This window comes from Sciurus carolinensis, chromosome 13 (assembly GCF_902686445.1).
Source record: "Sciurus carolinensis chromosome 13, mSciCar1.2, whole genome shotgun sequence".
NCBI lineage: Eukaryota > Metazoa > Chordata > Mammalia > Rodentia > Sciuridae > Sciurus > Sciurus carolinensis.
In genome coordinates, this window is record NC_062225.1 from 2,152,824 (window position 1) to 2,180,587 (window position 27,764).

At 57.1% G+C, this 27,764-nt stretch overlaps 1 protein-coding gene across 6 annotated transcripts in view; it reads right to left on the reverse strand.

Annotated features, from left to right (window-relative positions):
- Positions 1-1,107: 1,107 nt before the first annotated feature.
- The window catches only part of Pax8 (paired box 8), a 52,762-nt gene continuing 26,105 nt past the window's right edge, over positions 1,108-27,764 (reverse strand). Inside the window, exons 3-12 of one of the 6 annotated variants that reach the window (XM_047522618.1) lie at positions 25,063-25,228; positions 23,192-23,389; positions 21,947-22,035; positions 21,523-21,648; positions 21,151-21,326; positions 17,207-17,327; positions 16,650-16,856; positions 9,840-9,941; positions 3,460-3,546; positions 1,108-2,162 (exon numbers count right to left, since the gene is read on the reverse strand). In XM_047522618.1, coding sequence (XP_047378574.1) covers positions 2,086-2,162; positions 3,460-3,546; positions 9,840-9,941; positions 16,650-16,856; positions 17,207-17,327; positions 21,151-21,326; positions 21,523-21,648; positions 21,947-22,035; positions 23,192-23,389; positions 25,063-25,228 — 1,349 coding nt within the window. In that variant the 3' untranslated portion in view covers positions 1,108-2,085. Of the gene's footprint in view, positions 2,163-3,459; positions 3,547-9,839; positions 9,942-16,649; positions 16,857-17,206; positions 17,328-21,150; positions 21,327-21,522; positions 21,649-21,946; positions 22,036-23,191; positions 23,393-25,062; positions 25,229-27,764 lie in introns of all 6 variants that reach the window. The other 5 variants (XM_047522617.1, XM_047522621.1, XM_047522620.1 and 2 more) reach the window with 5 other exon arrangements.

The following is a 27,764-nucleotide window of genomic DNA, read 5'->3' on the forward strand; positions in this document are numbered from 1 at the left end:
CAGGGTCATGAAGAGCCTCAGACATCGGGGCTCCCGGGTCCTGCCGCCATGCTCGCAGCTGGCTGGGAGCCCTGCCGTTGAGAACGGAGTCTCCCTTGGGATTCTAAAGCACGGGGATAGGTGCTCTTCAAGGGAGGGTCCCCTCCTCGAGGCCCGTTCTCGTGGCCCCTGCCCTGCAGCCTCCCTGGCCTCTCCCTGAGGGGGACTGAGGAGGTGACAGCCCTGCCCTCCACCTCTGTCCTCCTGGGTGGGGTGAGGACTCCCGCTTCCATCCACTCAAGCCCAGCTGCCGCCCAGCCGAGCACCCTGGCTCCAGCTGGTTCCCACGTGGAGAAGAGGACCATGCGGACAGCACCCAGTGGGCCACACCCCTGCTGAGGGCAGGGCCCCTCCTTGGCCCTCCCTCCGGTCTCCTAAATTTCCCAGAGGGGACTGTGCTAAGGCCCTGCAGCCTTCCACACCCACTCCTGAGCCCACCGCCCCTGTACCTTGCCTTTGCCCAGCCAAATCTTTAGAACTGGACGAGAAGAAACCAGGCCCTCCGTGAGGGCCCTATACCCTCTGCTGGGTGCAAAGACTCGGGCATCCCTGGCAGGGGCCTGCGGTGCTGGGTGAACGTGCTGGACGCAGGGGGAGGACTCGCCTGAATCCCCCACCCTCCATCCTGGGCACCGCATCCTTCCCCAGGCCTTGGTTTCTCCTGCGTGACCCCAACGCACGTACACGACGCTCAGTCTTCCCCTCCTTCTCCGGCACCGCAGGGCTCACGAGAGCTGATCATGGCTCCCACTTTGGAGCAATCCCCAGATCCTTCCTCTCTGGGCGCACGGACCCCCGGGCTTCTTGACACCACCTGCAAGTGTTCATGGGAAGTGCATGACGACCCCGCCCCACACCCAGGCTTGTTTCGTCCTCATATTTACTTAGAGTGGAAGAACTCAAAGCTTAGGGCCACTGCTCTCCCCGGCCTTGGACTCTGTTAGGAGCAGAGGGAGATGCTAAGTCAGGGCCATGAGCCTTAGACCGTCCTTCCCAACCCACAGCCCCAGAGTGAGTGCTGAGGTCCTTGGGAGGAAGCCCAGCCCCAGTCCCAGCCAACCCCAAAGCCTGAGGCGAAGAGCAATGTTTTATTGAGTCATGTGGTAATGGCGGGTTTCTTTAAAAAAGAAAGAAGCATCAAGGAGAGAAGCCCAAGGTGCTGGGAGACAATTCGCTCAGAGGCCACAGTCTAGGGGTGGGAGGAGGGAAGCCTGGCCACCAGAGCTTCCTTTACAGTATTTACAGTTGGGCCTCGGGCTGCCTCAGGTGTCCTCTGGCTGCCGCAGGAGGGCTGCAGGTAGCTCGCGGGGCTTGGCAGGAGCAGCCGGGAAGGGGAGTGTCCTCTTTTGGCCTTTCCCGCCATTCGGCCTGGTTCTGCCCTGGGCAGGGCCACACCTCACCTCCCAGGGCCCGGGCTTCTGGCTGGTCTGGCGGATGGCGGCTGCCACAGAGATGAGCCGCCGGAGGAGAGGCTGGCACTTGCAAAGCAGCAGGTGGAACGGGGGTCAGTCGGCGACGGGTGGGGGGTGGCCGAGGAGCAGCCCATGCCCGGGAGACCAGCAGGAAGAGGCGGCCACCGCGGAGGCTGAGGGAGGGGATGGGGCGCCCGTTGGGGGGCCGCCGTGGCGCGGGCTGGACCTGTGGGCGGGAGGACTTGCTTACAGTCCACGTCTGCTGGACCGAGTTGATGCACAGCCACGCGGGTCCCACCTGGGCCCCCTCCGGCTCCTCGGGGCTCTCTCGTCTCTTCTTTGGTGTCTACCAGCCAGGGAAGGTTTCTTCTCTAGTTCTGTCTTTCGGAACGGGATGGTCCTCTTTCCCTTGAACTCCTGCCCCCATTAAGGGGTCCTGGAGGACAGTCTGGCTGTCTCCAAGGTCATCCTGTCTTTCGCGGTTGATTACATTAACCACACAGGGAGTGGCCGCCGCGCTGGACTTGTGGTTATTTTTCATGTAATAAATAAAGATTCCTTTGTGTGACTCTCTGGGGCCTGTCCCAGGTCAAGTCCTCCTGCTGCCTGGTCGCTCCCACTGTCCCCATGGCAATTACAGATGGTCAAAGGCCGTGGCAGTGGTGGGCGGCACGCTCGGCCTTGATGTGGAACTGTAATAATAGGGGGAACCTGGACACGTTGAAGAAACAACAACACTGACGGTCAGAGGGAGGTGCGGCGGGCCTTCCCCGCATCTGCTGAGCTCTAAGACAGCGCGGTTAATCATTCACCCCGCGATCTGATCATCAAAGATTAACTCCTCTGCAGCCTGCTTCCTCCTTCTCCCGCCCCGCCTTTGAGCTGCTGGCCAGAGTGAGAGCCGTCTGTCGCTGGTCCCCTCCCCAGCTTGACCTTCAACACCCTGGCGGCAGGGAGAGGGAGCAGGGGCCCATGGGAGCCCCAGAGTCGAGCACCAGCCTTGCCCAACAGTTGCAGGTCACAGGATCTTCCTCTAAATGCCCAGAGGGTGAGAGTCCCAGTGGCCAAGGAGGCCTGGGCTTGGGGGCCTGCAGTGGCCTCTGTGCACCTGCTGGCTGGCAGCCTGGGGGGGCTCAGCAGGAGGGTACCCCGACCCGCAGCCCCCACACATCCCACTGCCCTTGTCCTTCCTGGCCAAGGGGAACGAAGCGGTGGCCTGGAGTCGCAGACATCTGCAAACAGAGCCCCGGGCAGCACCCTTCCTGTGGTTTCTGGAGTGCCCAGAGGTAACAGCAGCAGAGGTCTTGGGGACCGTGGTGCCTGCGAGGCCGGCCACTGCTTCTCTCTGGCTCAGGTCTGCTCGGACGCCCTCAAGGCCAGCACTCGGGGAAGCCCCAGGGGGAACCCTCAAGTTCCCCACCATGGGCCTGCTTTTTTCCCCAGCCCAGGGTCCTGTGGCCAGAGAGGTGTGGACAGCGGCCTTGAAGCTCGCTGTAGCCAGTCTCTGGGCCTCAACCCTGCACGCTGTCCAGTTCTCCAACCGAATGTGGCGAACCTGGAGGGACGAGGATTCCTGCTGAGGGCTTTGGTGCTGAGTCAGGAATATCTGTGACCCACTTAGGTGGTTGATGAGGGACAGGACTGTTCTGAAATCAGCTCCAAGGAAGACGGGCAGCCGAGTGGGCTGGCGGGGCTGAATCGGCGTGGCCATGGTGGCCAGCAGACCTCTCAGGCTTTCCTGGGTCCACCCTTGCCCTCCCCTCCAGGCCTCAACTCTGAATCTTAGGTAAAAGATTCAGGGCCTTGGGGAGCAGGAGAGAGATCAAAGCCGGGAAGGCCCTGGCTTCTGCCTTCTCCCCACAAAGACTGCCCTCCTGTACTGTCTTCTGCCACAAGGACACAGGTCTCCCCAGGCCCTGGTCCAACCTGGGGCCTCCCAGCGCTCCAGGCCTAGCTGTGCCCCTCACCTGCCCTGCCCAGCAGAGGGCCCGCCTGGCCCGTGACTTACTCAGCAAGCTGGAGTTGGGGAAGCGCCAGGCCTCACTGTAGGAGGAGTAGGGGGTGTGGCCGTAGGTGTTGCCAGAGTATTCACTTCCTGTGGAGGCACAGGAGAGAGGCCTGTGAGGACGAGGCTCCCAGTCGGGGCTGGGCCTGGGGCTGCAGTGGGTGAGCGGCGGCGTGGGGAGGCCCCTCCAGCAGCCCGAGGGGAACTGCATGGTCTGGGGTCTTCGGGGGCAGTGCCCTATTCTCCAGGAACCAGAGGTACTGCCCTGACCCACCAGGACACCGCAGCCCTCAAAAGAGCCCCGGGAGGCAGACACTGTTACTAGCCCCATTTTAGAGATAAGGAAACTGAGGCTGTGGGACCTGCAGAAGCTCACACAGCTGGAGGGCCTGGTGGAGTGTGGAAGCTGTGCTGGGGGTGGAGGGCCCAGATTCTAGCCCTGCTTCCACGGCTGCCTGGACCTTCTGCACAAGGGGCCTTGCAGAGGGGCCCACGGCAGGGGCAGGGAAGAGGCGCCAGCAGCGGAACACTGAGAACCCTCTCGCTAGCCTCCCCAGGAGGGGGTCTGTGGAGGGTGTGTCCCTCTATGTACAGGAGGTGCTGGGGACTGAGGCAGGAGAAGAGGGAGGAGCCTGGAGGGCATCCAGCTCTTGGGGACACTGTGTTCTGGAACTTACTCTGAGAATTTGTCACCACTTTCAGCCAACCCAGGGCATGAGTTTATTTGCACAAAGTAGATCCGATCACCTCCTGCTGTGAGTAGATCCATGCTTCCCCACAGGAATCATTTCCCAGAGGAATTACTTCAGAAATCTCTGGCACAGCAAGGTCGGGCTGCCCCCAGGACGACAATCGCTGGCACTGGGGGGACTGAAGCCCTCCTGTTTCCACAACCGCCCCATGTGGCACGCACCCACACAGCCAGTGCATAGACTCGGACCCTGGATTGCAGCAGGATTAAGTAATTTGCCTCAAATTACACTGCTGATAATGGCAAGGCAGGACTTGACCTTAGAACTCCTGACCCTAATTCCATATAGTTACTTTATCACTTATGAGATAATGTCATTTACAAAGTCAGGTTCTTGCCAACCCTGAGATCCAGTGGGTGTCCACATAGCCTTTTGGAAACTCATCTGCGATTGTGAGCTAAGTGCTTTCTGCAGCTCCTCATCTTCTTCCCAGGCTGTCTGAAGTCAAATCCCCATCTCTCACTTCCTGGCTCTAAAAACTTGGATAAGTCACTTAGGCTCTCTGAGCCTTGTTTCCCTCTTGTCAAATGGGGCAAATTATTGCCCCTGTCTCTTGGGGTTAAACAAGACGATACATAATATATAATCACGCTTGGCATATAAGAAGCACTCAATAAATGTTAGCTTTTTAATTAGTCTCCCAAGAAACAAGTGTTAAATAAAGTTCCACAGAGGCTCAAATCAGTCATGCAACCGGTCTGAGAGCTGGGTTGGGGCCAGCGGGGGCTGTTCCTTGCAGAGAAGCCTTGTCAGGAGGAATGGAGGCGTGCACCGGCCCTTGAGCTGCTCCCTTTACTGCGGGCACCCTCCTTCTCCCTGGTCTCAGGTCCTTCCACACTGGCTTCACAGCATGGCCCTGCCCTGGCCTTCACCCCACCCTACCAAAGCTGAGCACTGCAGGCTCCAAAGGACACGGAAGAGAGACGGAAAACACATTGTGTTTGCCCTCATTTTGTCACTCATTCATGCATCCACTCACCCGCGCACTTACTCATTCATTTAACGCACTCACTGTGCACCTGTGCCTCAGCCCCAGGGGAGTCCGGGTGGAGGATGGGCTGGGACGAACACTCCTGGGTGTGGCCTCTTCCCACCACCAGATCTGCCCACCTGCTGCAGCCAGGGAGGACAAAACGTCCTGCGCCTCTGAAGGCCAAACTGTCCTCCTTCCTCTGCATCCCACCCACTCACCTTTCCACCTGGCTCCTGCACATGCCCCCCTTTCCTGCTTTAGCGGCCTCTCCCTTCCTAACTCATCGCTCCCTTTGGCCTAGGATCATGCTCTGCTATTTTCTACCTGGAAAAAATTTGCCAGGGTGGTGGCACGTGCCCACCCAGTGGCTGGGGAGGCTGAGGCAGGAGGATCACACGTTCTAGGCCAGCCTCGGCAACTTAGCAAGGCCCTAAGCAACTTAGCAAGACTCTGTCTCAAAATGAAAAAAAAAAAGGGTGGGGCTGGGGATTTGGCTCAGGGATAAAAAGCCCTTGGGCTAAATCCCCAGTTCCCCCCAAAAAAATAATAAACAAAAAGTCCAACTTCTTCCAACCCCAGAGTCCACCCAAGCTATCAGCCCCTCTCTGCCCCATGGCCTCTGCTTATGTCCTCCAGCTCTCAGCTCAGCACTCCCTCCATGTCTCTGGGTTCCACACTGCCCAAACTCCTGGTCTGCTCCTTGCTGGTCACTGCCTCTCACTCTCTTTGCTGGTCCTTTCTCTGTCAGAACTCTAAATTATGCTGGAGAAGCCCCCTGAGGGTGTGGGAGCCTTCGGTGAACTTCCATTCCTATTCTTTCACGTGCACTCATCTAATTCCTTGATGTGAAACAAGAGGGCCGCACAGTGGCTGACATCAGGCTCACCAGGACCCTCCTCTGCCTTCAGAGGCAGGTCTCCTGCCTGCTGGGCGTGTCGTAGGTGTGGCAATCCTAACATTAGACCCACTAGTTCCTCCTCCCGAGTCTCCCGCTATCACCAACGGAGTCTGCCATGACCACAGTCTGAGTGTTCCATGATGCCTCTGTTTTCTGATCCCTCCTGCCAGCTCCCCAGCAGCTTGTGTTGGCTCTACCACCAAAACATCATCGGTGTCTCTTCCCCTCCTTCACCGTCCAAGCCACTGGCATCCCCTGCAAGAACGACCGCAACTCCACCCTAACTGGCCTCTGCGCTTTCCCTCCTGACTGTCTACAGTCTGTTTTCCCAGAGGTCTGAGGAGTGGTCCTTTAAAACCTGGCCCTGCTGTTACTGACATCTCCTCATCCTGCAGTGCTTTCCCCAGTTGCTCACTGTTCTTTGATATGGTTTCCTTCCTTCTGGGTGCCGTCATGCTAAGCCAGTTCCTTCCTGCCTTAGGGCCTTTGCACTTGCTGTTCTTCTGGGACCAGGGATGGTCAGCCCCAGTTTATCACTTGGCTGACCACTTTGAACACCTTCTCAGAGAGGCCTTCCCTGATCATCCAATCTAAAGCAGTTATCTCTTCTCCCTGTGGCTCTTTATGAACCATCACGTTTTCTGGTATAGGCTCATTCACTCATTGACTTGTTCACTGTTCATTTCTCTCCACTGTGAGGTTGTAGGCTCCATGAACAGAGGAATATGCTTTGTGCACTCCTGTATCCCTACCATCCCATGCAGCAGAATCTCACTAGCACTCCTGTATGCCTACCATCCCATGCAGCAGAATCTCACTAGCACTCCTGTATCCCTACCATCCCATACAGCAGAATCTCACTAGTATTCGTTAAGTGAAAAAGTAGTGAACAGATGGAAAGATACAAGGATGGGTGGTATGTGGATGACGGAAATACTGAGACAAAAAGATGGACAGGTGGAAAGATGGAGGCAGGAAGGAGTGAATACACAGAGAGACAGATGCATGGGCGGATCAATGTGAAGATGGATGTAGGAAAGGCTAGATGGATGGACAAAAGCATGGAGACGGAAAGGTGCTGAAGGACAGGTGGAAAGATGGACAGATGAAAGGAGGGATATGTGGGAAATGGCCAGATGGACTGATGGAAGAATGGATGGATGAATGGAAAGATGGGTAGTTGAACAGATGGAGGGATGGATAGATGGATGAGTGAGTGGATGGATGGAAAATTAGATACATGGAAAGGTAAATGGGTGGATAGATGGATGGGTGGAAGAATAGGTGGAGGGATGGATAGATGGGAAGATATATGGATGGAAAGATGGATAAAAAATGGAAGGATGAGTAGATGGAGGAATAGAGGGGTGGGAGAATGGGTGGATGAATAGACAGAAAGATATATGGATGGAAAGATGGCTCAAAAATGGAAGGATGCCTAGACAGACAGGTAGCAGGATGGATGGAAAGATAATAGTTTGCTGGATGGACCCATCCATCTGGAGATGTTGGTTCTGCTCTAGAACTGATATGAGGGCCATTGTGTTAGTGGGGCTGGAACCAAAAAATAAAAATAAATGAGAAGGGAGAGGACGGGGAAAGATACAGAGAGAGGGAGAGAGAGAGAAGACACAATGGAAAGTGAGTGGACACAAGGGATGGCGTTCTGACCCTTTTCCCATGCTACTTTCCCAAGCTTACGTTGATTTCTGGGGTGGTTGGAGGCAGTGTGTTGAAGTGGAAGGAGCCCTAGATTTGGAATCACAAGATCTGGGTTTCAGCAACTCAGCTGCTTAGAGTTGTAAGGACCCTGAGCATGCCACTGGCTTTTCTAAGCCTCAGTCTGCTCGCCTGTAAAGTAGGGGAACCATCGGCCTCCTAGTCTACGGTAAAGACTTCTGGGACATGAAGGCGTGTGGAGGTCCAAGCATGCACAGGTGTGTGACCAGTGACCACGTCCTCCTCTCCACGTGGACTGGAGAATGGCAGAGGCACGCCCTACTTCAACGTTTACGATGGACTTACGTTCACGCAGTAGGTGCTTGATGAGTTTACTGACTCTAACTGAAGGCATCCCCCTTCTGTCGACTGGGAGGTCACAAGCAGGGGTAAGAGATGGACACATATTTTTTCTACAAAAGCAAAATTCTTTTAAGAATTCATTCACACAAGGGTGTGTATAGAAGCACACCCTACACAGCAGCTGATTTATTTAAATAGTGCTGCATTTTCTGAAAACTGATTTGCATGCAGCACAGACTGGGAGGCCCTTCATGTGCAAGGCGGGTCCCCTCCACTCAAAATCCACTTGTAGTCAGTGTGGTCCTGTGTGTGTGTGTGTGTGTGTGTGTGTGTGTGTGTGTGTGTGTGCATGCACACGCGTACAGCCTGGCTCTGGATGAGGCCTTTCTGGAAAAGACCTGGGGCCTTTGATGAGAAGCTCAAACCTTCCAACTACCTCCCAGGTCAGATGCTGGGCCCCAGGAACCCTTGCCCTGGGCTGCCCTCAAGGAATGATTCATAATTAAGAGGAAAACCTCGTTCTTCGGTGTCCTCCTCCTCGGAGCAGGCGGCAGGGCAAGGTGGAGGGGTGGGAAGGGGGATGGGGGAGCAGGCTGGAGCCTGGGATTTTGATTGAGAGGCCCCATTATCCACACTCTTAAAAAAATAACCGAATCTTTTCCTTTTTTATCTTGACCAATCTCATTTCACGCTCCAGAAGAGGAAGGGAGGGAGGGAGGGAGGGAGTCCGGAGCCAGGAGGGAGAGAGGAGTCAGTATTCTGTATTTTCAACGCTGCATTAAGCACATCGCCACGGTAACCAGGCGGCAACAAGTGCCAGCTCAGCAGGTTCCCAGGGAGCACTGGGCCTCCCTCCCTCCTCCCTCCCCTGCCCCTCCTCTGCCCAGGAGAGCCCAGCCCACCTGCCTTGCACAGGGTGCCCGGGAGGGTGGTCAGCAGAGGGAAGTAGGCTCGGGAGGACGCGCCGAGTCTCTGGGTGCAGAGCCGGGAAGCGGGCCCAGAGCTGGCGTGGGCTTTGCTCATGCTCCGAACTCCGCCATCTAAAGTCTCCTGGACCTCTCTGGGCAGAACTGTCTCTAGCCCATCCCTCCCAGGGTCTGTCGCACATGGCTCCCAGATGAGACTTTCTCAAAGAAACCCCCTTGTCCTCAGTTGTCCAGACCTTGACACTATGGGTCACGCTGGATGAGAACTGGCAAAGAACCCCAAATGGCTGGTATGAAGATTCTAAGCCAGTCTAACCGAGGACGAAAGCTCTGCCCTTTGGCTCCTGAGACCTAGAACCTGGGAACCTGGGTCCTGCTCATGCAGGCTGCCTGAGTGTGGGATGGGAAGGATGTATGTCAACCATTTCTTCATCATTATCACTACCACCATCATCGTCATCAACAACCATGCTCAGATCTCAGAAGGGATGAGACTGAGACGCGTCAAAGTTCAACCAGCTGTGTCCAGTGTGCTCCATCAGCACCCACGGAATTAGTGAGAGGCTTGGATGTGAACATGGGCCTGTCTCAGCCCCACCCTTTTCATCAGGGTGGGCTATGGGAGATCTGGGAACGAGCGGCCGAGCTGGGGATGGTGAAGGAGCCCGAGGGCACTGGGTTCTTCTCCAGGTGTGTACAAGGTGCCCCTCGGGTCCACCATCCTTCAGTGCCCTTTGGCAAGCCTACGCGTGGGACTCGGTCTGTCTCCTGTCCCCTCTGCGGTGGCCCCACCACGCAGCCCCTCCCCTTACCTGCCACCATGCCCGCGATGGCAGAAGAGGCATAGCTGCCCTGTCCACTGGTGGGGATGTGGGGCGGGTATCCAGGCAGCGTGGGCCCCACCATCTCTCGCCCTGGAAAAACACAGCAGAGTCATCAGCTGGTCTAGGGAGGCGCCTGGGCTCCACGGCTCCTCTCTCCTTGAGCTCAGCAAGGCCCTGACGCCATTCCCACTCCTCCCCTGTGCCCAAGCTCTTGCCTCTGACAGACAGAGGCTCACCACACAGCAAGCACTTGAACAGCACAGTTCTGGACCCTCTTCTCCAGTGGTTTTATCTCCATGAATGTGATTTTATTCATCCACAAAAATGTCACGGTCCTGGAGGCCAGGGGCTAGGTTCATGAGTCTTCATCAGCCCCACGTCCAGGACAGCACTCGGCACAACCGAGTAAATGCACAGGGACCACTGACTGCATCACCTTCAGCTTCCGCTTGGAGGACTCAGAGTAGACATTAACCATCAACCATCACCCTCTCTTCCACTGAACCAGAGACGGGGAGTCCACCCCTTGACTTGGCCTTCCAGGTGAATATGATCTATCAGAGATGCAAGGGATCTGAAACCCGCTGCCCACCCCTAACCTGACAGGAGAGGTGGCTGACAGACGGTCAGCTTTCATGTGTGACCATGAGTTTCCACCTGCAAACTGCAGTTCTGAACAAAATGAAAACATTTTCAGTGACACAGATGTTACTGTAACTTGTGAGGCTGACCCACACCTTGGTGACAGGAGGGGAGCTGTGAAGACCCCCCTCCCTGGCTCAGTCTCTCCTCTGTATCAGGAAGTGAAAGCTTTCCATTTAGGAGTCTCAGGTGACCTGGTGACCTTCTTCCCACCTACCCCCTGCCCAACAACCAGGATCCCTCACCTGCTCCCCTCTTCCATCACCCCTAGGTTCTGCAGGTCCAGCCAGCATCTGCCTCACCCCAAGGTTCTTGTGAAAGAGACAATACATCCTGGTTTGCCCAGGTGGGCCCAGGTGCTGACCGCGTCCCAGCGTATTTATTACTAACGTCCATTTCACTCTCACTGAGCTGCCATCGTATGATGAATTATTTGGTCCTCCGATTCTTCATGATGCCTACAGGGTCTCAATCTCATAACATCAGTATTTTAGACTGGCTAATTATTTGTTGTGAGATTGTCCTGTGCACTGTAGACATTCAGAGTCAGTAGCAGTTCCCGTCCTGTGTGACACAACCAAGTGTCTCCTGAGAATGCCATGCGTCACAGGTGGGTAACGTCACCCCTGGTCCAGACCTCTGCATTAGGTCATGACGGCTTGACCCAAGTGCCTTCTGCCTCCCTCATGGGGGCTGTTTCTCCTCCCAGGACGTCCACAGGCTTCGCGTGAGCCCTGTCCACCAACTTACCAGGTCCACCTCCTCAGTGGCACTGCTAGTCCAGGTTTCTACCCACGGGTGCCCGAGGGCTTCATGTAGCAGCCCCTTGAAGGGGTGCCTGGTAATGAGGGACGGGAGGTTCGTCCATGGACCCCAGTAAATTGTCCACACCATGGACAAGGGAGTGACCTCTTCTCCCTGTCTTCTCACTCTGGAGGTCCCCCAAGGACAGCTCGTGCACCCAACAAATCCTGAGTAAGTGCTGTGAACCGGGCACTTCTCTCTGCACTTGGGGACAGAGCAGAGAGCAAGGATGACAATTTATCAAGGCCAGGCACTAAGTCACGACGGGGAAGAGGCTGGCATGGCGTGTGTTGCCTGGCCCAAGGGGTCAGTGGCCAAGACGCTGCGTCCTCAGCCTGTGCCCTTCCTCAGGAGGTCGAGGCTGGGGATCAGAGGACTTGGGGTCCTCATCCCCACTTCTGCAGCTAATCTTCTGTGCCCCTGGGCCAGCCACGTGTGTGCCCTGATCCTGTTTATCTCATGCGGAATGGGAAAGATAAGCCTCAGGCACGAGATTACCATTACCCTGAGGCCATCACTGAGCTCACGCCCAGGCTTTAGGCTCCAGAGGGACTCTGGGTGGGGCAGGGGGCTCATCCTAGAAAGGGCCACGTGTGCGTGGACCTAGAATAGCCCTCCTTGAAATGAGCTGCCAGCGTCTGCCGTTCAGCCGTGTGAAGGTTCTGCCTGCTCGCCGCCCTCGAGTTTGTCTGACTTTCGCTGCAGTGTCTGGCCGTGTCTGACCCAACAGGGTGGAACTCACTGGCATTCTCGAGGTGGGCTCTGTTCACCTGACATGACAGGCTCAAAGGAGGGTTGGAAAGAGAGGGAAGGAGAGGGAATCATAGCAGACTTAGAAAGGGAAGGAGAGACAGGCTGAGCTTCCCGTGCAGGAGCCTGCCATGCCCGGTGGCCCCGGGTGAAGCGCCCGGCAGGCGCAGGGACCGAGAGAGGGAGGAAAGGTGTGAAGGTAGAGGGGTGGCGTTGGGGAGAGATGGAAGAGGATGGTGTGGCCCACCAGGACTGACACCTCCCTCTTCCTCCCCCACCGAGGGGGACGGTGGGGGAGAGTCCTCTAGATCCAGATGTGGACGGGGGAAAAAGGCACTTAATCCCTGCAAACCACACCTCCCAGCCTGTCACACAGGAGCTAACCTGGTGAGAGCTTATAACTTGGGTTCGCCTTATCTAAGATTGGTTGGCAGGGGCTTCCCAGCTCACTGGGTTAAGAAAGATGCTGAGAGAGCCTCTGTATCTGCCATGACTGGAGACGGGTGGTGGGGACCAGTCTTGGCTCACAGGCCACCTGTCTGCTAGTGCTCCTTTGGCCCTGGTGGCCTGAGGTCCCACACTCCCCACCTCCAGACCTCACCCTGTGGCTTTCCATCCCTAGATTCTGGTTTCTGGAGCTGTGCTGTGTAGTGGGCAGAACCCAGGCACAGACTGCATTAGGCCACAGTCGAACCCACAAGCACCTCCACCCCATGAGCACGTGCCCCCACACTGCCGCCCCCACACTGCCCTGGAGAATGGAACTCCTTGTCCTCCCTCCCCTATGTTCTGATATCTTAACGTTCCTCTCCAGGTAGTCCCCTAATTTCCTCCTAGCATGGTAGAGACTTCTGGATCACATTCCAGAACAGACTCCTCAAGCATTCCTCCATGAAACCTGGCCCTTCTGGAAAACTTTCTCCAGGAGGCCCTCACACAAACTCTGCTGCCCTGACCTGTCATAACAGCCCACAACACTCTGCCCCAACTCCTTAAAAAACAAAGTTGCCGGGTGCCTGTCATCCCAGGGGTTCAGGAGGCTGAGGCAGGAGGATAGCGAGTTCAAAGCCAGCCTCAGCACAAGTGAGGCACTAAGCAGCTCAGTGATACCCTGTCTCTAAATAAAATACAGAATAGGGCTGGGGATGTGGCTCAGTGGTTGAGGGCCCCTGAGTTCAGTCCTTGGTCCCCTCCACAAAAAAAAAAAAAAAAAAAAAAAGGGATAGAGTGCTTGCCTAGCAAGCCCTTGGTTCCTGGGTTCCACCCCTAGCACTGGTAAATAATAATAATATTCCTTCCAGAAAGCTAAGAACCTTGCTTCCTTCTTAGAAACCAAGCAACAGACGCCATGAGCTTGAGACGCTCCATCGTGGCCTAGCACACCTTCTTTTTTAAGACTCTTCATCATTAATTTGTGTGATTCCACCTCCTCTGCACTCAACTCACTTCTAGTGTGCCCTTATTTTTAAGAAGCTGACGTAGGCCCAGGCCCGTGTCGGCTGGCTGTGAGACGGGGTCCTCTAAGACATCTCCAGCACCCCAGGAGAGGCAGAGCAGGGTGGGAAAGACCTTAGCCGGAGGAATGCAGAGGGTAGAGGTGACCTGAGACTATTTCATTTGCCCCCTTTGATGTCTGCCCTCTGCGTGACCCCTTTTCAATTCCTTATCTTGTTCTGATAGCATGGAGAATTATGGCAACCCAGAAATCTCTTTGGCAGGACTAAATATAATTTTGCACAAAAGAATGGAGGAGGGTAATGAGCTCTTTGATGATAAAACCTAGCTTCAAGCTTTCTGATCAGCTGAGCTGCCATCAGCCTTGGAGCAGCAGGACCAGAATGGCCTTGATGTGGCTGGCAGGGCAAGTGTGGGGACTGGCACTGGCACGTGCTGGGCCATCAGAAGGGGCCCGCCGGGCTTCTCAGGGGCCATCTATTCCCCAGTGCTTCCTCTTTCTTGGAAGCTGGGACTCAGAAGGGAAGTCACCCTGGACGTCACACTAACAGCCACCGGCTTTGGAATGCTGCTCAGGGGAAGCAGGTAAAGGGTTGCAGGAGAAGGCAGGAGGCCCTCGGGGTCACAGAGCAGAGGGGGCCCTGGAAGGTTCATGCAGGTCACGCTGCTCGCAGGCGGCTGCTCCTCACCCTGCAGTTTTTCTGCAGTACTTCTTAAGAGGATTTCGGTCCCAGATTCCTTTCCTTTCTTCCAAATTTCACTTCTTCTAGGTCTGCAGCCTGCCTGACTCGAGCTCATTCCCTTCCTGTCCTCCCCTCCCCATCCACCAGGATTCAGCCTCGCATTAGGGGTCTGGGTCCAACCTTGATCAGGGCCTCAGCTGGACAGCGTGGCAGCTCCAGGTCACTGCCCTGAGCTGGCACAGTGGCCCCCATCATCTGCCTTGTCCCTGAGCTGCAGGACTAGCATGGTTCTGTGAATTACAGTTGTGACTTGCTTCCTGCTCTCAGCCACCTACCTGGACCCCAGTCCCTCTGAGCCTAGACACTTGCTCTTCTTGGGGCCCTTGCCTCTGTGCTTAATCTCCAGCCCTGGAGTCAGCCATTGGTCCAATGGGCGCTCACACCTGGACTTCAGCAGCATCTGGGCCTGGCCTTGTGGTCACCTGCCAGGACAGGACAATGCTGCATATCTGGCTGCCTGCTGGCTGGGGACTACCTGGTATCTGTTGCCAGCTGCCTTATCCCAGGGGCTGGAAAAGCTGCCTGTCCTGTAGCTGAGGGACATTGGTTGACTGCTTGCAGCCTTAAAAGGGTGCTGGGGAGGGGAGAGAGTGTGGGGGCCTTGGGGTCAGGGAACTGGCTCTGGGCTGTTGTGCATGCTCTGAATGTACAAGTGTCCAGCTGCCATCTGTCCTTCCCTCTCAGCTGGCCCTGTTATGCGTCTCTGCAGGGAAGAACTGCTCCCCATCAGCAAACCTGGTCTGTACCTGCTTCTTCACTGCCCCACCCCCGGCCTGCCATTCCCACAGGGCTCAGGAGTTGGCCCGGTGACTGACCCCATCCACCCCACAGCAGACACGAGCCTCCTCTACTTGTCCTCCCCTTCCTCCTCCACTTTCTGTCTGACACAATTTCACTCAGATCACAGTTTTTTTCCTTTAGTCATTCGGTCAAGACAAATGACCCCTCTCTGCTGACTTCATTCTCCCGAAGTTGCAAACTGAGTCAACAGTTTTCCCCTCGCTTCAGCGAGACAGAGAACCTGAGGTCTGGCCCTGGGATGCTTCAACACTGCTTCTCTGCCCCACTCCAGATGTCCACCTCACCAAGAGGACTTCCCGACTTAAAGTAGGAATGCACAGGGAAGGGAAAAAAGTCCAGGTGCTAGAGAGAAAACCTAGGATCGGTTATAAGAAAGGATCCACAGACTTGAGTCAGAGGTCTCTCTGGGCTGGTAGAGGTCATGGCCCTCCAGTAGGGCTGTTTCAAGTCCAAGGGTCTCTAGGGGCAGGGCCTACTTCAAACAGCCCAGCTCTTCACTGATCTAGTTGGGATACCCGGTTTCCAAAAAAGACTTCATTTCAAGGCAACCTGAGAGGTCCAACATGTTTGAAAACCTTGGTCCCGATGGCCTGACTCTGGGTTTTCTCTCTTCCAGGTCCCCTTGTCCTCCCGCCCTGGTTTCTGCTCTAGCATCTCAGGGTGGTCCAATTGGGCACAGAGGGCAGAGAGGCATTCTCTCTGTCCCTAATGCCTGTACACCTTGGAGACAGCTAAATGTTGGAGACATAAGGGAGACGTGTCCTGTGCTGAGCTGAATGTTGGCTGGCTGGCTTTCTCCCTGGTTGGTCCACGCCTGAAACAGGTTCATTTCTGCAGATGCCCTTCAGAATTCACTGGGGGAGCTGTCTGTGCCCAAGACAAGCCTGGACTCTTTTAGGCACTGCACAGGCCCTGGCTGGCCAGGTGGGTGTCCTTCTGTCAGCGAGACAGAGAACCTGAGGTCTGGCCCTGGGATGCTCCCATCTGCAGAAGGGCCCAGGCCTCCTCCTGGGCCCTGTGGTCCTCAGTGCAAGGTGAGGTTTGCTCCAAGTGACTCTAAAGTGCATCTCGCTTTCAATGGTCCACAGCAGATGAAGCTCCGACAGGCGGCCACCAGGCCTCCACCTCTCTACCTGTCAATCTGCGCCAGGTTGCCCTGCTGATAGATGCTGGAGCATCCTCAGGGAGCCCTGCCTTGAGCGAACGGGATGGCACACTATGGAGGGAGCCCAGCTGGGGCTGGTCCCATTCCTTTCCAAGACTTTGATCCAGAAATGGCCTCGAGGGCACTGCCTTTTGCCCTAAGTGGTTTTCCTCTTCCCCTTCTTTTTATTTTTTGCTTTTTTAAGACCAAGACCAAATGTCCCCAGTTTCAGCACCTGGCTCCTCGCCTTCGGGTCCCTGCTCTTCCACGGGGTCCTGGGGGGACTGCACCGCTTCCTGGCACCCCCAGAGCGCCTGTCCCTTCGGAGCCTGTCCAGGCCGCGCGCCCGCGCGCGCCACCTCCGAAGGGACGGCGCTGGCCCAGGAGTGGCCGGGGACCTGGGCCGGCCCGAGGCCCTCCCTCCCCCCGCGTACCTGCACGGGGACCTCCCTGTCGTACCTGAGAGGAGGGCCTGGCCCGTGAACTGCCCGTACACGGAGGCAGCATGGGGAAAGGCATTGAAGGGCGGGACCGAGGCGCCCGCGGGGCCCCCGGCGCCGACTTGCTGCAGATCCAAAAAGGCGGAGCTAGATAAAGAGGAAGGGGTGGAGCTAGAACTGGACAGCTCGGGGGTTTCCTGCTTTATGGCGAAGGGTGAATGAGGATCTGCCGGAGGGAGGGAGACAACAAGGAGAGAGGGGTGTGAGATGGCGGGGCGGGCACATGCACGACAAGCCATGGATGCGGACTGCGGCGGGCGCGGCGCGGCGGGCGGGCGCGGGCAGGGGCGCCGGGCCGCGGGCGCGCAGCCGTTCGTCCCCAGCGGGCGCCGGGAGGCCCGGCGGGGCAGGCGGAGGCACGCCCTCTGGCCCCTGGAGGCCCGGCTGGCAGCCCCCTCGCCGCCCCCGGCCGGCCGCAGACGCCTTCCTCCTGACAGCCAGCCACATCTGCCCTCCCCTGCCCTCCAGCCGCCCTCGCAGCTGGGCCCTAGTGGCCCAGGAGCCTCGGCATCCTACCTGCCACCACGGGGTAGCTCTGGTGAGTCGACAGGTTGCGCCCCAGGGGCGTATTGGAAGGGGTCAAGGTGGCCTTCCCGTCCTCCAGGGCGCTGTTGAGCAGGGGCAGCGGGTAGAGGCCCTGGGGGAGGAAAGAAATCAGCAGGGCACGGAGAGGCCCTGGCAAGCCAGCTTCTCCAGAGCCTGCAACCGTTCTCTGGAGGTGGCGGTTCCCATCTCCCCAGGAAAGGCCCCTTTCCGCATTGGCTCCTGCCATGCCCCGCTCCGAGTGACCTGTTTAATGAATTCCTATTCTGCAACTCAAAGCCCACAGTGAGGGCTGCCCCTTCCAGGCCCCAGAGTTCAAGGTTGGCTGGTGGCATAAAAGTCCAGGTACAGGATGGCCAGTGTCCTTTAGGGAACTGTGTCCTAACGGGACACTTGACTCCCCTTGTCTTCTCACATGGTTTGGGCGTGGTCCATGCCAAGGGCCTGGAACAGGTAGTTCAGAGTCCTGCACTCCACTATTAATTTATCCACCTCCAAATAAAAAATGCAGGCGCAGAGAGGTTTAGAAACTCCACACCCTCCCAGGTGGGGTGGAGGTAGGATTCAGATTCCAGTGCACCTGCTGCCAGCTGCTGCCCTAAACTGGATACATCAGTGACCTCTTCTTACACTTGCAGGAGCTGACATGGGGGTTTGCCTGTCAATCACAGGGAGTCCTCCTCCCCAGTGCCTTGACAAGAGCCAGTCTGTTTGGTACATGTAGAGGCTGAACCACAGAGGGTAAATATCCCAGTTTTGCTTATTGAAATCAGGACTAAACCTAGGACATCAGAGGCTGACCTAGGTGCTCTGGTCTCTCCAAAGCCAAGCAAAGAGAAGCATACATGTTCAGCTTGAAAGATACTCTGGTGTTAATTTTGTTTGAAAAATCTCTGTATCAGGTGCTTGGGGATTTTCTTCCAAAGACCTCACTCTAAGATTCCTACTGACCTCCCCAGGCAGAAACACAGGATGGCCTAAGGTGCTCCTTCCAAAGAGAACTTGTTCAACCAAAGGCAGGAGATTACCTTCCACCAGGGAGGGACACACACCCTGCACACACCCTGCAGGAGACACTGGAACCAAAATCGAGATGTGCTCCGCCTTACATAAGAACTCGACTGAAGGCTCTCGCTCAGTGATTTCCATCAAGCGGGGCTCCCCAAGGAGCCGCTGCGCATGCCTGGCACTTTTGGAAGCTGCAGGCGATTCTGGAGGCCACCAGGGCACCATTAGCATGTAGCAGCAATTACTGACTAAATGGTGCTCTGGTTCCGTGCCTTCTGAGGGGGCCACCCAGATGCAGGGTGGCATGGGCGTAGAGCCTGGCCTGGCTTCATGAAATTGAACAGAATACCCAATTTCTAGATGGTACAAGAAAAGTTTAAAATGCCTTATGGTTGAGTTGAGTTGATATCAAGATATTTACTCAAAATATTTCTTGTCTCCAGCACAGACTATTCAATGAATGAAGACAAAAGAAAAAAAAAAATAGTCAAACATTTTGAATGGCTTAGGCACGCCAGGAATGACTGGATTGTTTTCTGGGATTGAACTTGGATGGGGGCAGGGCAGCACCATGATTCAGAACTCAGGCAAGCCAAGGAGTTTAGTCTGCCTGACCTCCTGCAGCCTTGATCTCCTCCCCTGTGTTAGTAGGGACCCTAGAATCTACTTCACTGATGTGGAGATTAAATGAGGTATTGTATACGTATTTACATAAGACATTCATCACAGAATGCTTGCTGACAACAGATGCTCAATAAGTAGTTATGATAGATATTATTTGGAGGTTTGGGGAAAAGTCAGAAGCTGCCAGATTCTTGGTCTCTGGCATCATGATATTCATGCTTTGTTGGTCTGCTTCTTGGTGGGCTTGTAAAATAGCGGAAGAGCTCTGGGCTCCTGCTGGTGGTCTGGAGTGAAATAACAACCAGGACTGAGGCCACCAGAAGTTTCTGTTGAACTTTTCCCCCTTACTGGTTTTCCAGGCTGGTGTCATTGCCCCATGCTAAGGTCAAGTGTGAGAATCTGTGCTTTGCTCTTGGATCCCCAAGCCACAGGGCCTCTCTGTGCCCATAGGAGAGAACACAGTGTCACTCTGGCAGCACAATCAGTCACCGAAGGCTGGGAAGGCAGGGGCTCAGACCCAGGGAGCCTTGGGCACAGGCTGGGTTCTCTGTGCCCCTCCCCACCCAGCCAGGTGAGTGACTGAGGGAAGGAGTGATTGACAGGCACTGTGAAGGGCTGGGTTTCCTCCTCTGTAGGCTGCATGGTGGCAGCAACTTGAAGGTTTTCAAATGCTTTTGCTCAGTCTTCCTTTAAGTCAGGATATATATGGAAGCACCATCGCCAAGCAGGTAAAGTGGCACCATCTGAACAGATCGGGGCTGACAGGCCTGAGCTCCGCAGCCATCTGTTTCCCTAAGCCTTTCCCTGCTCCCCCGGCTGGGGCTATCTCCACACAAATGGGGAAGGACGACCAGGTGGTCTCTGAGGTCCCTCTAGTTCTGAGAGCCTCTCGTTCCCAGGTACGTTCTCCAGCAGGGCTCGGGGGCTCTCTGTAACCAAGCAGGGTCCTTTGGGGGCTGAGGCTGGAGCCAGGAAATGGTTCTGGGACCCAGCAGGTGCCAGGTGTCATTGGGTGGTCCTTTGCTCTCCGAGGGCAGCCGGAGCTGACGCTCTGGTTTCTGCAGGCTTACTCTCACAGAGAGGGCACCTGCAGGCCACCATGGATGCCCTGTCCCCTCCTGGAGCCGTGCTGACCCTCGTATGTGCACCCAGGCTCTCTCCCAGGACTGCTGGTGGCCAGCTTACTCTGCACCCCTCGTCACTGTCACAGCCAAGGCTGATAAAATCGCTGACGCAGATTGCCTGCCCAGCTGTGGGGCTGGCAGGGGGCCAGCAGCCCATCCGGCCACTGGCAACTGTTCAGCTGATCGCTGGCATCACCCCTACTGTCCTACTCAGATCTTAAAGGCGTATGTACACACGTATGGGCTCGCCTCCCTGCTGGATCTGTGCGAGCACAGGGGTAACAGCCTACACCCCAGAGATGCTCCTCAGCTGGCGGACTTGGGTGAGGGGAGAAAGAGACTCCAGGCTCCACAGACAATAATGAAGCCAGAGCGCGGTGGTTGCCAGCAAGGCGGAGGCTCTGCTGGCCTCGGGAGGGCCCTCTCACATCTCTGTCAGCTTTTCCCAGAAGCCAACCTGTCCTGGGTACTGGAAAGAAAAGCCCCCAGCAGCTCGAGATTCACGGTTCCCTATTTCTCCATGTGCGCCCGTTCTCTCCTTCAACAGCCTTTACCGAGTAGCTCTTCAAAGAGGCGCACAATCTTAGGTGCTGGGGACGAAACCCACAGCTCCAGAAACCCACTGAGCCTAGCCGTGTCCACTAGATCATTTCCATGCACCCTGAGAAGCCCCTAGGAGCCACAGGGGGGACAGACACATCCGAGGGGCGGGTGGACTCATGCAGCGGGCCGTGGAGCTGAGTCATAACGGCCAAGGGGTGTTTTTCCAGGTGGAGAAGTAGGAGGAAAGGCATTCTCCGCGGAGGGCACATGGTGTGCCAGGGCAGAGGTGTGGACGAGGGTGGCATGCTTGGGGACATGAGTAATGCCGGAGCATGGGTGTGCAAGGGGAGGTGGGGCCAGAGTGCGCTGAGGTCATCAGGGAAGGCCACCTGCCAGTGACAGAGATGGGATCTGGCCCTCACAGCTGGGGGTGGGGGGGTGGCACCCCGCCCCCCCCCCCCCGTTGTGCCCCCTCTCTTAAAGGGCCAGGCTCAAAGCTACAGTGAGGGCAGGCGAGAGGCTCGGGAGAGGAAGATGCCGGAGCACCAGGGAAGTCCAGGCGCCCTGAGCCTCCACAGCAACTCCCAGGAGCCCTGCGGGCTGGGCCCAGCGTCTCACCTGCTCGCCTTTGGTGTGGCTTGGGGAGGCGTAGGCGTCGGGGTAATGCTGCCGCTCAAATGGGCACTCCAGGGGCTCCAGGTGGTGCTGGCTGAAGGCGTCCGTGCGGAGGTGCTTCCGGGGCCCACTGCTGCTGCTCTGAGAGTCGATGCTTAGCCGGCAGCTGTCCTGGTCACCTGGTGGCCCCGGGCGGGAAGAAGGCTTTCAGGGGACCCGGCCACCTCTCCCGCGGGAGGTGAAGAGCCAGGCTCCCAGGTCTGGGGCCTGTGACCCTGCAGGCGGCCGTGCTGAGCCCGCACGTCGGGGCTGTAAGGCCAGCCTGCCCCACCGCGCCCGGCACGCTGCCCTCCCGCCCGTCCCCAGGGCACTCACTGTCATCCATTTTCCTCTTGCTGTCACTGCCAGGCTGGGCGATTCCCAGGAGCCCGTTGATGGAGTAGGTGGAGCCCAGGGAGTCCGACTGGGGGGACTCGGGGGGCGTGACGGCTGAGCTGGGGACTGCAGTGGGGTGAGAGGGAGAGGGTCAGGGCTTGCCCCTGCTGCCACCCTGGAGGGACCGGCCCTCCTTGCTGTGACCCCAGCCCTGGTGGCGGTTGGAGTTCACTGGGGGGCCTGCGGTTTCCCACTCTCCATATTCAGGAACCCTCCCTGGGAACCAAGACAGGCTTGTGCCAACCACAGCTCTACCCACGCCGGCGCGGGGTGCCCACCGTGTGGGCAAGCATCTCTGGGCTCCTGGGGGGATGCGGTGGGGGTGTGTGCCAGGGCTCAGGTGAGTGTCCAGACCAGCACTCACTCAGTGTGTGTCCTGGACTCAGGGACTTGGTAGCCACGCAGCTCTCCATGGGGAGGTTGAAGGGTTGCTGCACTTTGGTCCGGATGATTCTGGGAGGTAAAAGGACAACGTTGTTGGAGAAAGGGGAGGAAACAGGACCCCGGGCCGCCCCACATCGGTGGCCTTTGGACATGCCACTCACTATCTCAGTGGCATTTTCAACTCAGCTAGTCCACATGCAAACCCATGACCTCACTCCTCACACCAGTACCTACCCCAACCCCTCCCCCCACTTCATGTCACTCAAGGAAAATGCAGATGGGGCTTAACATCTGCAAGCTTGTCCCCGAGTTCTGTGGGTTTGACCTGTTAACCTCTCCAGCCAGGGGTTGTCTCCCTCCAGGGTCGCTCCTGGCCCACCCCACCCACTCTTGACCCTTACCAAGTGATTCTCCCTATTGTAGCCAGAGTGAGATTTTTTGAAATGCAAGCCAACCTCCTGCATAAAATCTGCCAAGGGCTCCTCGTTGCTCAGAGGTCAAAAGCAGAGTCTGAGCTTAGCACCAGCCCCTCAGCACACCTCAGACTCCCTTCCCTTCTGCCTACTGGCTCTTCTTTAGCTTCTTGTACAAGACCCTGTTCGCCATGGGCCTTTGCCTGTGCCGTCTCAGAGCTTTTGGGGTTTGAAAGTCGATGCTCAGCCGGCAGCTGTCCTCTGTTGCTTGCCTCTTGCTCAGGGGAAGCCTTTCATAACCCCCGTAAGTCACCCTGTGCTAGTCCATGAGCCCTCAGGTTCCCGTCCTTAGAGGACTCGGAGCTGCATTTTCACGATGTTTGTGTGGGTGCTGGATGTGTGTCCAAGCTCCCACTGGACTGTAAGCTGCACAGCTGTGTCTCCAGGGCCTGCTGGTCATAAGCCATGGGTGAATGAACGGATGAAGGGTAAGTGCGGGACTGAGGTGGTCGCTATCTGAAGGGCTGAACCAATGACCCAATGCTTGAAGGGGGACCGGGGGCAGGTCAGGGAATGACCCATTCGAGCAGATTCTTCTGTCGAATGAAAGAGGATGTGGTGTTTGAGGAAGGCAGCTGCAGATAGGTCACCCTGGCAGGGGGAGGGCGCCCCCAGCATGGAGAGAGGAGCTGGGAGGGCACCTGCCGGGTGGAGGGTTGCTGCCTGACCGCAGCGCAAGGCCCTCTGGGTGGGGCCCCTGCTAGCTCCCCTCAACCATCGCAGATCCCCGGCCAGAGGCTGTGGTCTCTCACCTGTTGATGGAGCTGACACTGGGCACAGTGTCATTGTCACAGACGCCCTCCGCCAGGAGCCGGTCTCGGATCTCCCAGGCAAACATGGTGGGGTTCTGCCGTTTGTAGTCCCCGATCTTCTCCACCACCTTGGGGGTGGCCACCTTGGGCTTGGAGCCCCCTATCACTCCAGGCCGGATGCTTCCAGTCTCGTAGTACCTACTCCAATAGAGAACCCCAAAGAATTACCCAATAAGCAGGTGGGGTCTTTGGGCAGGGACTTAGCCAGAGCCTTACTCCTGTCGGGCCTCTGGGGAGGGTGTGGGAGGGAGGCATGCCCCGAGGCTGCCTCGGCACCGGAGCCTGCCTCCCTGGCTTGGGGAGGCTTGTGCTGCCCTCTGCGAGGGACGGCTCCCGGCTCTCTCCTTCCCTTGCCTCCGGCCAGCTCCTGCGCCTGCACCTGCATGGCTCCTTGGTGGGGCACCAGAGGCTTCCCTAGTAAGGAGGGGCATCTTGGCATGGGTCTGGTGTGAGCTGCATTTTCACAGTGGCGGTTTCTCTGGCTGAAGCCTGACTGATGTTCTTGGCCATCTGGGGTCCATCTCCCTGGGAAGCCAGCGGGCTCTTGGGGCCCCTGCCCTGTCTTGCTGGTTCACCTTTGCTCCCGTCCAAGTCTGAGCCACGTCTCTCACCCCTGCCCACTGACTATCGGTCAGGTTACATGGTTCAATTCGAAGCTGCTCCCCCTGGACTCTGAAGTCCAGATCCCCGGTCAGGTCCCATGCCTCAAGCTGAACCTTCTTGTCAGGCTCTGCTCCCCTCTCTGCTTTGGCAGATGGGTGGCCTGGGTCAGGACATCTTCCCCTCCAAATTACAGAAACCCTCCCCTGCCATGGAGGAGAATCTGTCTCTTCAAAACCCCCCGTGCTGGTCGCTGCTGTCCAGAGAGCATCTCCTTTCTGGGACTCGCCAGCCCATCTCGGGAATCCCCTCTCCTTGACCTCAGCCAAAGGCCACACTCTTCCCTGACAGCCCAGGGCAGGGCGTCAGGGTTTCCATGGTTCATTTCCAGCCACCCCCTTGCCTCCTGGCATTGGAATCCCCCTGAATCCACATGGGGTGGAGGAGGCGACAGGTGCATGGAACAGGGGTATTTCTGGTGGAAGGGGCTCTCCAGGGTGAACCATATGGGAGGCTGCGCTGCCCCGGCCCCTCCTGGACCTCCGGGTCAGTAGTTCCCAACCCTGGTTGCACCAAGGCAGCTACTTATGTACCCAGTCCCCGAGATGGGTCAGGGCTGGAGGGTAGACTCTCATCCTTTTCTCGCCATTGTTTTAGTTTCTTTGGGGGCAGCTAGGGCTGAGGACCACCACATTGGTCTTACAGGTTAATGGGTCCTGAGGTCCCGAGTGTGGCCTGGTCACCTCCACAGAATCCCACATCCCGGCCTGGCTCCCAGAGGGGCTGACTCAGAGCCTAAGCTGGGGCCTGGACATCTGCATCCCGCCAGACCAGTCCCTTGTCCTGTCGCGGGGCACAAACTCAGACTCTCCCTTCAGCAGTTAGCCCTCAGGAGCCGCTCCACCGTGCGACCCTCCCCGGGCGCCCTTTCCGGAAGTCTCAGCAGGAGAAGGGACTGGGAATGATTCTCCCGTCCTGAAGGAAAGGCGGTTACCGAAAACAAGACTTGGGGTAAAGAATAAAAGGAGAGAGACCAAAGGAAGGAGGAATGGGCGAAGAAGGGAGTGAGGACGGGGAACAACAGGAGCCTGTGGTAGGCGAGGCCCCGAGGTGCCACTATGCCTGGTTCCAGTCCCAGCACTGAGGCTGGGCCCTGGGCCCTCGGGAGGCCGCCCTGCCCCGAGGTGGGGCATGGTGAACTTCGTGCTTACCTGCCAAGGATCTTGCTGACGCAGCCGTGGCTGACGCGGAGCTGGCGGGAGATGTCGCAGGGCCTCACGCCCTGGTGGGCCAGGTCTACGATGCGCTGGCGGACCACTTCTGGCAGGGGCCTGCCATTCACAAAGGCCCCTCCCAGCTGGTTCAGCCCGCCGTGGCCTAAAAACACAACACCCCGGGGACAGTGGTCAGGACCAGGCAGCAGGTGGGGAAGAACTGGCCCCCGGGCACCCTGCCACACGAACCCCCTCAGGCCCTCCGGCGCTCCCCCTCCCACCTCCCAGGACGGGGGCACCAGTGGTTCCTGACGCTCAGACCCCATGCCCCATGCGACGTGATGGTTCCAGAGGGGCACATCATGATCTGGGGACACTTGGGGCCTGTCCTATCTCCTTCCCACCCCAAGCCCTTCACTGCAGACACCAATCCCTCATTTCCACCTCTCTGAATGCATGAAAGGAGAAAGATTCAGGTCTCCCAGCCTGGCACTGAGCTGGGTGTCCCTGGGGAAGACCCCTCTCCTCCCGGGTTTCCTTTCCTTTTCTGTGAAATGAGGCTCAGGATGAAAGCAGTGGTTTTCCCATTTCTCTTTCTCCTCTTAAACCACAGAAGCAGGTTTTTAAACCTAATCACAAACACCGAAGAATAAATCCAGAGCATCTCTGGTTGAGCTGGGGCAGAGCAGGTTCCAGCCCTGACTATGGGTGTCCTGCTTGAAAGACCCTCAGGGTTTCTTCTCTCCCTGACTGACCAGAGCCCCAAAATGGTGGACAGAGGCCTCACCAGGGCATCCTCATGGGCTCCGGGACTGCCATGCCAGGCCGAAGCCACCCAGCAGTGTGTGGACGGCCAGCCTACGCCGCCTTCCTGCTCGGGCCTCTGTCTTTATTTCATTCCGAGCCCATTTATCAAATCAAACCCCTTTTATTGAGTGCCTACTATGTACCAGCCACTGTAGGAGGCCCCAGAGTGGCTGAGGTAAATCAGGCAGACCCAGCGCCTGCTCTTGCCTCATGGGTTTTGTTATAGCAGGATCCCAAAGTAGCAGTCAGTTGACATCTATCATGGTCACTTCTGCAACCAGAGGAGGGGGCCAGGTCCTGGTCAGGGGATCCCAGGAGGGCTCCTGGAAAGTCGAAGCCGAGACTGAAGGTGAAGAGGTGCTAGAGAGGAGAAAGGGAGGAAGCCGTTCCAGGCGGGGTAACAGCATGAGTGTGGGCTTTGAGGCAAGAGAGAGCTTTAGTGACGTGATTCAGATGACTCATTCCAGACCCAGATTACACCAGAAAGAGCCAGGATGCACCCCAAGTTTGAGGCTCAGACTGGAGCTGCTCCCTGGGTACCCAGCTGCTCAGTGGCCTGAGCTGACCAGGAAGGTATGGGATTGGTGTGCAGTCCTTTGCTGAAGGGACTGTGGCCTAGGTAGGAGAGATCTTTTCATACCAGGGGCATGATTTGGTGATGCACCTGCAGGTGATCAGAACCCAGGGGGTATGAGTCGGGGGAACAGGCGGGAGAGGAGGAGGGGAGGCCAGGCCTCCTGAGTGAGCCAGCGAAACCTATTTGGGACTGTGGACGGGAAGTGCCTTTGCAGGGCACAGAGGGTCCCTCGTCACCCACGGACATAGCACATTCCGAATCACCTCTCTACCTCTCCTCAGGGGCCCCAGGGGTCTTTAGCAGAACAGTTCATTCCCCTTAGAACGAAACAAAAGGCTATAAGCCTCTTCCCTGGGCAGTACATCAGGAAGAAGAGCCCGCTGGCCAAACCCCAGCGTGAGGAACGCAACCACCCCTCTTCCAGTGGAGGCCACTGGGCAAGCTTGGGCGTGGCTGCTACCTCGCCTGTTCTCGGCAGCCTGTCCAGCAAGGGCTTCCCACTAGGTCTGGAGCAAAGCCCAGGGGGCCTTCAGCACAGCCCAGACGGTGGACCGCGTGGCCCTCACGCTGGCCCGCTGACCAAGCATCTGTCCCAGCCGCCATCATGACTGCCCTTTGGTTCTGTTGGGTCCAGAGGCTGGACACAAGGGGGCGCCGGGCAGTCGCCCAAACAGACAAGGCCTGCAGAGTCCAGCTGTGTCCCCGTTTTCCAGAACTTCTGCTGCACGTGCAGCGAGGGGCTTAGGTGTTTGTGCTAAGAGCTCTGTGTCCGGATGCCAGGCTTCCGCAGGTGCGGGTCCCTTCCTCTGAGGCAGTGTGTCTGAAAGCCAAGGGCCTGTATTTTGCCTATTTAAAAATATCGACGGCATTTCCCCAGTGTGAGTCATGCAGGTACCATCTCACTGTCCTGACGGGCTGATTCAGTATCCTCGGAAACCCAGACCCTCAGGAACGCCAGGAGGCTCCTCACACATTGGCCAGCATCATCCGGCCCAGAAAGATGCAGCCACGCGCTGGCCCCTGAGGTGTGAGTTTTCTGAGGCTTTACTGAATTTTTCTGACTTCTGAATGATTTTGTGTTACTGTGGAAAGAACCTTGGGGTCCGATTCCTGCCTTGACTACCTGATCCAGTCTCAGCCTTTGAGAAAGCGGAGCTTAGGGTTTATTTGTTTTCGACCTTGAGTTTCTACTGCACAAAGCTTAACATGACTTCTTATATCTGCTGCTGTCCTGTGACAACTGCCACAGGAGACGGGATAAGCATGGAGAAGGTTTTAGTTGGCTGAAAATCCTGACATAAATGTGACGTTTTTC